The sequence below is a fragment of the Theropithecus gelada genome, chromosome 11, assembly GCF_003255815.1.
Source record: "Theropithecus gelada isolate Dixy chromosome 11, Tgel_1.0, whole genome shotgun sequence".
Classification (NCBI taxonomy): Eukaryota; Metazoa; Chordata; class Mammalia; order Primates; family Cercopithecidae; genus Theropithecus; species Theropithecus gelada.
In genome coordinates, this window is record NC_037679.1 from 12008550 (window position 1) to 12020718 (window position 12169).

The 12169-nt window shown below is 51.3% G+C and overlaps 1 protein-coding gene across 2 annotated transcripts in view; it reads right to left on the minus strand.

The window, feature by feature from the left end:
• Positions 1 to 5740: 5740 nt before the first annotated feature.
• KRT8 (keratin 8) overlaps positions 5741 to 12169 on the minus strand; it is a 50004-nt gene continuing 43575 nt past the window's right edge. For both annotated transcript variants that reach the window (XM_025401269.1, XM_025401268.1), the window contains exons 3-9: positions 10068 to 10276; positions 9372 to 9432; positions 8807 to 8902; positions 7991 to 8281; positions 7210 to 7430; positions 6992 to 7050; positions 5741 to 6170 (exon numbers count right to left, since the gene is read on the minus strand). In XM_025401269.1, coding sequence (XP_025257054.1) covers positions 5980 to 6170; positions 6992 to 7050; positions 7210 to 7430; positions 7991 to 8281; positions 8807 to 8902; positions 9372 to 9432; positions 10068 to 10276 — 1128 coding nt within the window. In that variant the 3' untranslated portion in view covers positions 5741 to 5979. The remainder of the gene's footprint in view (positions 6171 to 6991; positions 7051 to 7209; positions 7431 to 7990; positions 8282 to 8806; positions 8903 to 9371; positions 9433 to 10067; positions 10277 to 12169) is intronic.

The following is a 12169-nucleotide window of genomic DNA, read 5'->3' on the forward strand; positions in this document are numbered from 1 at the left end:
AACCCGGGAGGCGGAGCTTGCAGTGAGCTGAGATCCGGCCACTGCACTCCAGCCCGGGCGACAGAGCGAGACTCCGTCTCAAAAAAAAAAATAAAAAAAATAAAAAAAATAAAAAATAAAATAAAAATAAAGGGTTTTCCATATAAGGAAGTAACTGAATCTGATTCATATTTTTGAGAATGCACTCTGATTTTGGGGGTAGTGAACTATTCTGTATGGTGAGGTAACGGTGGCTACATGGCCCCCATAGAATGTCCACACTGAGTTAACCTCAATGTAAACTATGAACTGTGGGTGATAATGCTGTGTCAATGTAGGTTCATCAGTCGTAACAAATGTAGCCCTCTGGTGTGGGATGCAGGTGTAGGGGCAGAATGTATAGGAGAACCCTCTACCTCCTGCTCAATTTTGCTATGATCCTAAAACTGCTCTTTTTTTTTTTTTTTTGAGATGCAGTCTCGCTCTGTCGCCCAGGCTGGAGTGCAGTGGCCGGATCTCAGCTCACTGCAAGCTCCGCCTCCCGGGTTCACTTCATTCACCTGCCTCAGCTTCCCGAGTAACTGGGACTACAGGCGCCCGCCACCTCGCCTGGCTAATTTTTGCACTTTTAGTAGAGACAGGCTTTCACCGTGTTAGCCAGGATGGTCTTGATCTCCTGACCTCGTGATCCGTCCGCCTCGGCCTCCCAAAGTGCTGGGATTACAGGAGTAAGCCACCATGCCCGGCTAAAACTGTTCCTAAAAAATAAGTCTACTAAAAAAAAAGTGCACTCTGGCAAGGGGCCCAAGTGAACCTTCTGTGATATAGGAAATGTTCTACATTACAGTTGTGAACATAAGTTAAAGCTCACCAGGCTGTACATTCCCCATTAAAGCACGTTTTGAATTTTATTGTATGTACAATATGCCTTGGCAAGGAGGAAACAAAGGGACCTGTGATTGGCCAAGGCTGGCCCATTGTGAACCCCGTGTGCCTGGACAGGGGTCCTGTGAGCTAAGGAGGAACTGTTCCTGAAAAGAAGTAGGGCGTGGCAGGAGTAGAGGTGGGGGAGTTTTGTGTCACTAGAAGAAGGGGGAAGGGGTCCAGGCTAGACAAAACAACTGTGCCCACCACAATGTGTAAAAGGGCAGCGCGGAGACTGAACTAGGGGGCCACCCACCATGCTGGTCTCCTTCTCTGCCTTCCCTTCCTTGCAGTGGTGCTTCCTCCTCCTTTCCCACCAGGTAAAATCTGTGATCTATAATTACGTAGGGACATGCATGCACACATTTCTATCTATCCTTCACAAAGGGTATGTACTGTTTGCATTGTCACATGCCTTGCTTTAACATTCATTCCTCCATTGCCACCACCTTACACTCAAGTCAGGCTGGTCTTCGGTCCTTAGCCCACCTTCAGATCCCCCTACTACAGGGGAGCTCCTAGACCACCTTAGCCCAGACCACCGGGCAGGCAGAGCAAAACCTTGGAATTAAAATATCTGCAGAAGAGTCCACAAATGCTTGGAAGACTCATCATTTTAATCCCGGGGGGTTGGGTTGGGAGAGGCAGGGTGGAGGGAAGTGGGGGATAGTGCCTGGCTCATCTGGAATAGTCAAACAGGAACCTTCTTCTACACATGGAAATTTTCTAAAAAACTAAAATTCAGTCCCATAAGAAATTAAGCTTTTTAAAAAAATGTCTATTAAAATTTAATTGTGCATACATTTTCCTTCAGCAATTCCACTTATAAGAATTATTAAGATATCCTCACCATTGTCATAGAAAATACTCACCAATAGAGGACTGGTTAAGTAAATTGTGGCACATCCCAAAGTGGAATATTAAGCAGCTGTGAAAAAGAGTGGGGAAGCAACTTAAATGCTGATATGGAAGGAACAGGTATTGAGTGAATGTTAAAGCAAGGCATGTGACAACACATATAGTACAATACCCTTCATGAAGGATACATAGAAATGTATGCATGTATATCCGTATGCAACTATATATAATAAATTCTACCTGGAATGAATCACAAGAAACTGGTAGCATTTGCTGTCCTCTGGAAAAGAAACTGAGTGACTGGTGAAGGGTCCTCTTGTACTTTTGAATTATGTATAAAGGCCGGGCGCGTTGGCTCACACCTGTAATCCCAGCACTTTGGGAGGCTGAGGCGGGCGGATCACAAGGTCAGGAGATCAAGACTATCCTGGCTAACATGGTGAAACCCCGTCTCTACTAAAAAATACAAAAAAAATTAGCCGGATGTGGTGGCGGGCGCCTGTAGTCCCAGCTACTCGGGAGGCTGAGGCAGGAGAACAGCGTGAACCCGGGAGGTGGAGCTTGCAGTGAGCCAAGATCATGCCACTGCACTCCAGCCTGGGCAACAGAGCGAAGATTCCGTCTCAAAAAAAAAAAAATTATATATAAAATGTATTTGTTACCTATTCAAAAAAAATTGTTGACCGGGTGCAGTGGCTCACCCCTGTAATCCCAGCACTTTGAGAGGCTGAGGCAGATGGATTACTTGAGGTCAGGAGTTCAAGACCAGCCTGGCCAACATGGCAAAATCCTGTCTCTACTAAAAGTACAAAAATTAGCCAAGAATGGTGGTGCATGCCTATAATCCCAGCTACTTGGGAGGCTGAGGCAGGAGAATCGCTTGAACCCGGGAGGTGGAGGTTGCAGTGAACTGAGATCAAGCCACTGCACTCCAACCTGAGTGACAGAGCAAAACTCTGTCTCAAAAAAAAAAAAAAAAAAAAAAAAAAAAATTCTTGACACTTAAACGTGTTAAAAATCTAGTATTACTGGCCAGGCGCAGTGGCTCATGCCTGTAATCCCAGTGCTTTGGGAAGCCAACGTGGGCGGATTACTTGAGGCCAGGAGTTCAAGACCAGCCTGGCCAACATGGTGAAACTTCATCCCTACTAAAAATACAAAAATTAGCTGGGCATGGTTGTGGGCGCCTGTAATCCCAGACTCGGGAGGCTGAGGCAGGAGAATCGTTTGAACCCAGAAGGCGAAGGCTGCAATGAGCCGAGATTGTGTCACTGCACTCCAGCCTGGGTGACAGAATGAGACTCTGTCTCTTAAAAAAGGCTGGGCACGGTGGCTCACACCTGTAATCCCAACATTTTGAGAGGCCGAGGTGGGCGGATCACCTGAGGTCAGGAGTTTGAGACCAGCCTGCCCAATATGGCGAAACCCTGTCTCTACTAAAAATACTTAAAAAATTAGCTGGGCGCGGTGGTGGGCACCTGCTACTTCGGAGGCTGAGGGAGGAGAATCTCTTGAACCTGGGAGGCGGAGGTTGCAGGGAGCCGAGATCACGCCACTGCACTCCAGCCTGGGTGACAAGAAACTCTGTCACTCAAAAAAAAAAAAGAAAAAAGCTAGGCACAATGGCTCACACCTGTAATTCCAGCACTTTGTAAGGTCAGGAGATGGAGACTATCCGGTCTAACACAGTGAAACCCCGTCTCTACTAAAAATACAATAAATTAGCCGGGTGTGGTAGCAGGCGCCTATAGTCCCAGCTATTCAGGAGGCTGAGGCTGGAAAATCGCTTGAACCCAGGAGGCAGAGGTTGCAGTGAGCCGAGATTGCGCCACTGCACTCCAGCCTGGGCGACAGAGCAAGACTGTCTCAAAAAATAGAAAAAGAAGAAAGAAAAAAAAACTAGTATTGTCAAGAGTCAGGACACCACTTACATAAGCTTAGACTGATTCTACCCCCATGAATGGGGTTTTAAGCCCTGCCTCACAGGATCGTTGGAGAGTTGAAATGAGATGACGCACAAGCAGGTGAAGTGGATATTTAAGAAATATCAGTTTCTGTTCTTCCTGAGTTTCCTCATCTAAATGACAGTTGGATTTCCAGCTCTTCTGTCTGTGTAGTTTCTGAAAGATAAATGGGAGGGATGGTGTCCCCTTAATGCTGGGTGACCTTGATCCCATGGTAGATGTACCAGAACCTGGAAGGAGCAAGCAGGGAGGAAGCTCCCTGGAGCCATCCTGCCTTTCCCTGAGCAAACACCCAGGGCGTGGAAACTATCCCTGGAGACTATCTGGCGGGCGGGGAGGGGAGTGGGGGAGCCCTGGCTGCCCCCAGCATGCCTACTTCTGGGAACAGGGGTTGATAAGACAAGTGACTGGCTTCAGGGAGGATTGGGTGGGGCACAATTGAAAATATTGACTTATGGCACCCATGGTAAGAGATCCTTCTCACTGGGTACTATGACTGCCCCGGGCTCTAACACCACCCACCTGATTCTTGCTGAGGGCCAGGCTACACGTGAGCAGAAGGCAGAAGGTTGGTATTGTTTCATGAATTGTTATTTCAGCTATATATATGTATAAATATTTGCAGGTGGTGATAAAATGAATTTCTTACTGTGGGCCTCTGCCAAAATAGAGCCCCTGCTCTGGATAATGGTGCCGTTAATGTGTACTACCAAAGAGTGAGATCCTCTAAGGTGACAGTGTGCAGATCCCTGGGCCTGGCCCAGGGGCTGGGTGGGAGGTATTGGCGGTGGGGGGTTCCTGGGCTCAGTCTGGAAGCCCAGCTCCATCGATGTGGGTAGCTAGTGAGGTGCTGTGTGGTAGCTAGGGAGGTGCAGAGATGGGGCCCTCAGAGGGGAGCCCGGGGGCTGGGAAGCTGGGGGCCCAGGGACAGGCAGGAGCCCTCGAGAGAGACCCCACAGCAGAGCCAGACAGGAGCTTCCTGCACCAGCCTGTACCCACTCACAGTACCCTCTGCCTGTCTCTGTCTAATCTCCGTTGGTGTTTCAGAAAGTCTGGAAATGCCCCCATCTCAGTCATGCTAAGGGCTTGTGCACTTAGCCCAATGCCAAATGGACAGGGTGGCTGCCTGGAACTCTGTGCTGGTGGCAGTGGAGCAGGACTGTGGGGATGCACTGCTCCACCCAGCTGTGTCCTAACCCCTCCCGCCCTGAACCCTGGAGGTTGTCTCAAGAGTCAGGCAAACCCCTTCACACACTGTGCACACCCATGCACACACAGTATACCCTCCACATGCAAACACAGAATGCACACACACCCTTTATATCATACACACAGCATATAAAAACGATAGGAAAGGGGTGGTGGCTGTGACTGAGTGGAGCGGGGAAGAGCCCACGTATCAAAGCCAAGTCCCATACAATCTTAGGTTCTGGAAATTGTGGGTGTGACACACCCAAAGGCTGAGAGTAGACTCTGAACCTCTGAGGGGATGGAAAAGCCAGGATGCCTTAGTCCCTGACTGCAAAGATTGAAGGTGATAAAAAGACATGTCTGGCCACAAGGAAAGACCACGTGCCTGGCCAAGGAGGAGTACAAGCCTGAGAGCTGGACAGCTCTGGGTTCCAATGCCAGATCTGCTCGTTTCTAGGTGAACCAACTGCTTGGCTTTTCTGAGCCTGGCTTTCCTTATATGCAAATAGCCCGGATGCCAAGGTGTAGGGAAGCACACTAAGCTCTCTGCTGCTAATGCCCTCAAAACTTGCTCTGCCTGCCTCTTAGGCCTTGCTACACAGATCAAATGAACCCTGGTATTTGAAAGCACGCTGTAAACCAGAAAGCACTGTGCACAGGTCAGTGACTATTATACAGGTGTACACGTCTATGGCAACGAGCAAGGTTTCAACAAAGGAGCCTCTTTAGGAACAGTTGAGGGGGTCAGACTTTCCTGCTGTACACCCCCTGCTTCCTGGACCCCTCCCTCCCACCTCGGTCGGCATCAGATGCACACACAGCAAGGACGGTTGGCAGAGCTAGCTGAGGTTTAATTTATTTCAAACCAAAAAAAGAAGCAATTGAATTGTTTTATAGCTGGAGGCATGGGCAAGGGGGGTCCCCACGTAGTAAACTCCCCTGTGGGTGGGCTGAGGGCCCTCAGGTGGGTCTCCTGCTCCCAGTGGTACCCTACATAGCGGTCTCCCTCCCAGGCTCTGGGGCAGCACAAGAGGGGTAGGCTGGGAGGGGGTGCCGCAGCTGTTCACTTGGGCAGGACGTCAGAGGACTCGGACACCAGCTTCCCATCGCGTGTCTCGATCTTCTTCACAACCACAGCCCTGGAGGAGCTGGTGCGGCTGAAGGAGCTGGAGCCCGCGCCAGAGCCAAAGCTGGAGCCCAGGCCGTAGCTGAGGCCAGGGCTTGTGAGGCCCCCATAGGCCGAGCTCAGACCACCTGGTGAGGGACAGAGGTAGCCACATGAGTACAGAAGCCCACCCTGCAGCAGGTTCCATGCCCCTTCCCCCTGCTCACTCCCAACACAGCCCCAGGGATGGGAGGCTAGCCCAGCTCTGCCTGACCACTGATCGCATGGTCCACTACTCCAGCACTGTCAGGGAAAACCAGGAGCAGGGTGGGAAACAGCTGCCATATATATAGCTGTGTGACCTTGGACATTTAACTGGACCTCAGCTTCCTCAACTGAGGACATTTACAGGTGTTATATAAAAAATAAATGACAGCCAGGCCCAGTGTCCCATGTCTGTAATCCCAGCACCGATCACAAGGTCAGGAGTTCGACACCAGTCTGCCCTACATAGTGAAACCTTGTCTCTACTAAAAATACAAAAATTAGCCAGGCACGGTGGCATGCGCCTGTAGTCCCAGATACTTGGGAGGCCTGAGGCAGGAGGATTTCTTGGACCCAGGAGGTGGAGGTTACAGTGAGCTGAGATCACGCCACTGCACTCCAGCTTGGGAGACAGAGCAAGACTTTGTTTCAAAAAAAATTAAACTAAATTAAATTAATAAATCACATAAAGCATGTAGTATACTTAGCACAGTGCCTGGCACAGAGCTATGGTTTATTTGGATGCTTTCTAATAGTAACTCTATTACTGGGGTCCTGAGTGTGTGACCCTCACCCTAGGATTCTCCCAAGAACGTGAATGCTCAGGCTGAGGTCACTGTGAGCGACTGAGCACAGCCCCCTCCCTGGAGCTGAGGCCTCCCTGGGCCCTGCCTCCTGCCCTCATCCCAGGGCCCTGGACACCCACCTGCATAGCCGCTGGTGGTCTTCGTATGAATACTCATGTTCTGCATCCCGGACTCCAGCCTGTACCCAGACACAAGGGGTATCAGGACCAACTCCTAGCCCTTCTTGGCCCAGAACAACAGGATCCCAAGTCCCAAGGGGCTTCAGGGGGCTTCCACCCTCCCCACCCCAGGTCACAGGGATAGGGAAGTGGGTCTGGTGAGAGGTCCCCACACCCACCGGCTCTCCTCGCCCTCCAGCAGCTTCCTGTAGGTGGCGATCTCAATGTCCAGGGCCAGCTTGACGTTCATCAGCTCCTGGTACTCACGCAGCTGCCGCGCCATGTCTTGCTTGGCCCGCTGCAGAGCGGCCTCCAGCTCGGACAACTTGGCATTGGCATCCTTAATGGCCAGATCGCCACGCTGCTCGGCATCTGCAATGGCGGCCTCCAGGGAAGCCCTCTGTGGGGTAGGGGACAGGTAAGCAGGTCGGGTTGGGTATGCCTCCCCTGCTCCCACCCTCCCTTACGGTCCTCCCCACCACCACCTAGGCTGACTCCCCCCAGCTCAAATTAAATGAGACTAAGGAAGCAGATCAGGGAGACATGAGCAGCTTCCAGGTGCTTCCCCTCCACACCCTGCTCAGACCTGTGACACTGTAAGGTCCTCCCATCCTAACTGGACTAGATCCCTGGGTTCTAGACTTTCCTTAAAGCAGCAGAGCTCAACCTTACCCTGATACATATGACTGATTTAAAAAAGCAGACTTGGGAGCATGCATCCCGAGCCCCAACATACCTGCCCCAGCCTCCTTTCACCTCTATCCTGGCCCAAGGGACCTTCCCTGCATCCCTTAGTTTCCCAGAAGCAGACTGAGAAGCTGAACTGTGGCTGCCCCTCCAACTCCCGAATCCTGGTCTAGGATTCCTTCCCCAACTCCCAGAACCCTCACTCTTCCTACATTATCTCCTCTCACCAGGATGTGTCTAAGGATCCCCTCCCACCCCCGGCCCAGCCCATACCTGGCCTTTGAGGCCCTCAATCTCAGCCTGAAGCCGGCTGATGTTCCGGTTCATCTCGGAGATTTCAGTCTTGGTGCGCCGCAGGTCATCCCCGTGCTTCCCAGCCAGGCTCTGCAGCTCCTCATACTTGATCTGGTACATGCTCTCAGCCTCAGCCCGGCTGCGGTTGGCGATCTCCTCGTACTGTGCCTTGACCTCAGCGATGATGCTGTCCATGTCCAGGGAGCGGCTGTTGTCCATGGACAGCACCACAGATGTGTCCGAGATCTGGGACTGCAGCTCCCGGATCTCCTGTGGGGGAAGAGGGCAAGTGGTGAGGCCCTGTCTCTGCACACAGGGAGCCCTTTTCCACAACAGCCTTCCTTAGGGGATAAGACAGGGGCAGCAGAGGAGAGGAGCAGGTGGGAGTCAGGGTTAGGGAGAGGGCAAAGTTCCTGAAAAAGGAACTAGGTGCACCAATAGTAGGTGCACAGAGGGATCCAATGCAACTCAAAGATTAGGAACAAGGGCTTTGGGGACAGAGTTGCTGCTGAATCGCCACACCCTATGATGACCTTGGATATGTTATTTCACTTCTCTGAACCCACTTTCTCGTCTGTAAAATGGGGTTGATGACTCAACCCTCATGCGAGGGACAGAACATATAGACCAATACTAGCTGAGCAAATATTGGTGGCTGTAATTAGTCAGCAGTGGACCTTTGTCTTATTAGTGCGCTGGGGGCTGGGAGGAACCTCTCTGGCTGAGTCTCAGGGTGGAGGCGCTGACAAGGCTGGGGGACCCCCAGTCTCCTGCGACCAAGAACAAAGAACATACCTCTTCATACAGCTGCCTGAGGAAGTTGATCTCATCAGTCAGCCCTTCCAGGCGAGACTCCAGCTCTACCTTGTTCATGTAAGCTTCATCCACATCCTGGGGCATGAGACGAGGGGAGCCTGAGCTGGGTTTCCACACCCAACCCCAACCAAGGGGCTCCCAAGGTCCACCAAATGGCCTGGTCACAGGACTTTCTAATTGCCCACTTTGTGGTTTGATCCAGCCCAGCCTCTGCCCATCACACATGCATTCTCAGCCCACACACCACCTCTGCTTCCTGCAACACACCCTCTTCCACCTCCTTCTCTAGGAAGCCTTCTAGGGTCAGATCTCCAGTTCTACTGCTCTGTTTTCTGAACCGTGTTCCAACATCACTGTCAAGAGTTCTGTCCAAATGCACCTACCACTCTATACTTGTCTACCTTTCTGTGCACCCAAATGTTGAAATAAATGAGTTTGTCCCACTACTTAGGAATATTTAGGCGCAGAACCCAGAAAGCCTCTTAGTCTGAGTCTCTGAGCCCCAGCCTCCAGTGTCCAGATGGGGGAAGGGAGACTCCCTCACCTTCTTGATGAGGACAAATTCATTCTCCATCTCTGTACGTTTATTGATCTCATCCTCATACCTGTGAGGAAAAGACTTAGAATTAGAGGATGAAGGCAAAAGGGAGGTTGCCCTTGGTCTTTTGGGAGACAGGGACGTTGTGAAAATCAGGAAAATTCAGTTCGCAGAGATGCAGGATATGAGAGGGCTGGTCCTTCTGTCTTCCCCAGCTACCCTCTCACACCCTCACCCCTTCCTCAGCCTGTGGGAAGCAGGAAATCTCTCTCCAAATCCATGAATACACATCGCATTGGACACCTTAAGAGTGTTAACAGCAGGACCTGACATGAGACCTCAAACAGAACTTGCTGGAGTTTGCTAGAGGTCAAGGGTCAAGACTAAAGAGGGGCCAGAATGTACAAAAGTGAGGCCCGTAGGCTATCTCTCCCATCTCAGGTTTACCACATAAACGTTGACACATAATTTGTTCTCCAAATCCAGACAGTTGAGATTGAAAGGGGGTGGGTACTATCAACAATTACGCTAGGACCCTGGACATAAACACAGACTGTTCCGAGCAAACCTCATCATGTGGTCACCCTAATTAGATAGGACTGCGATGCCCACAACAGAGGGCCATGGGGACTTAGTCCCAAGGTCCCAAGGGGTGGAGGAGAGACGGTGACTTCAGTTGGGTGGAGAGTGGGAGTTGCTCACTTGTTCTTGAAGTCCTCCACCAGCCCCTGCATGTTGCCAAGCTCTGCCTCCAGCTTCAGCTTCTCCTGGCCCAGAGTCTCCAGCTGCCGCCTAAGGTTGTTGATGTAACTCTCGAACATGTTGTCCATGTTGCTCCGAGCCGTCTTCTGCTGCTGCAGGAGGCTCCACTTGGTCTCCAGCATCTTGTTCTGCTGCTCCAGGAACCGTACCTGTATGAAGTAGGAGAGAGCAAAAAGGTGCACATCAGGCCAGGGCTCAAAGTCTGGAGGGAAGCAAGCAGTCTTTTCTCTTAATCCACTCTCCAAGCAGTAACATCTCCAGGCCCCAGGAACCTTGTTAGCTGTTCTGGAAGGATCACCTATGTCCAGGGGTAGAAAGCAAGGCATGATGGTGAGTGAGGTGGGGAGCAATGTCCCTTAGCATTGGGTGGGGGAAAGAGTTAGAAGGAGACGGTGAGGGAGTTATGCTAAAACTGCATTTGCAAACTAATAGGTCTAATTTCATTTACATAGATTGTATATTACAGATCAATAAAAATGGCCAAGTTTTCTTTCTTTTTTTTTTCTTTCTTTTTTTTTTTTTTTTTTTTTTTTTTTGAGATGGAGTCTCCCTCTGTCGCCCAGGCTGGAGTGCTGTGGTGCAATCTCGGCTCAATGCAAGCTCCACCTCCCGGGTTCACGCCATTCTCCTGCCTCAGCCTCCCGGGTAGCTGGGACTACAGGCGCCGGTGACCACACCCTGTTAATTTTTTTGTGTGTATTTTTAATAGAGACAGGGTTTCACCATGTTAGGCAGGATGGTCTCGAACTCCTGACCTTGTGATCCGCCCACATTGGCCTCCCAAAGTGCTGGGATTACAGATGTGAGCCACCGCGCCCGGTCAAAAATAGCAAACCTTTCTAAAGATGTTAAGATTGAAAAATGGGCCAGGCGTGGCGGCTCACGCTTGTGCTGATTTCTTGAGGTCAAGAGTTCAAGACCAGACTGGCCAACATAGTGAAACCCTGTCTCTACTAATAATACAAAAATTAACTGGGTGTGGTGGCGCACACCTGTAGTCCCAGCTACTCGGGAGGCTGAGGCAGGAGAATCACTTGAACTCGGGAAGCGGAGTTTGCAGTGAGCTGAGATCATGCCACTGCACTCCAGCCTGGGTGACAGAGTGAGACTCTGTCTCAAAAAAACACACACACACACACTTTGTAACTCTTTCTAAACTGGAGGGTCTTCTTGGAAGACAGAAATCTTTTAAGAGTACAGCCTAGTTCCCTCCACCACTCTCTGCAAATCGCTTTCTTCCCCAGGTCATTCTGTCCCAAAATTATTTAAAAAAAAAAAAAAATAGTGATTATAACATCTTATCCTAATGGAATGTGGGCCAAGCACTGCTGAACTCTTTACATACGTAAGTTTGAATAGGCAAAAACTCTTGGATTTAGGGGCTCTCGTGTTCATTTTATAGATGAGGAAATAAGACTTGGCAAGGGAGTCCATCACCAGGAACCGGCAGAGCATTGCGAACCAAGAATTCAGATTCCAAAGCCTATGCTTAGCTGCTCTCTATAAGGACCCCAGGGCTAGCAAAACGCAGTCAACAAGTCAAGTCCAGGCACTTGGAGCGCCAAGGACCCCCGACCACAGGGTTCCTGGGGCTCCGGTTCCTCCCGGCTCACTCTGCCCCAGGATTTCCCTCCTCCCGTTCCCACAATGCCTCCCAGGAGCCAGTCAGCGTGAAGGACCCAATCCTCGGGGCCGCCGGGGGCCGGGGGCCCCTAAGGCAGCGGAGTCCCAGGGCTGCAAAACCCGGCCTGGCTCCTGCTGTGTGAACGTGGAGCCAGGCCGCTGGGGCGGAGCAGGGACAGGACGCGAGAAAGGGACACGGGCTGAATGGGCGAGGGGTGTTGGTGGGCGACTGCGTTATCTGAAGCCATAAACTTAACAGGACGTGAACCCCGGGCGGGGCGTCCCACACCCACAGACTTTGAATCCTGGATGGGCTTTCCGAGGCCAGGCCCTGGCGCCTCCTCCACCCCACCCCAGCCCAGCCCAGCCCAGCCCAGCCCAGCCCACCCCCCCCCACCCCAGCCCAGCCCACCCCCCCC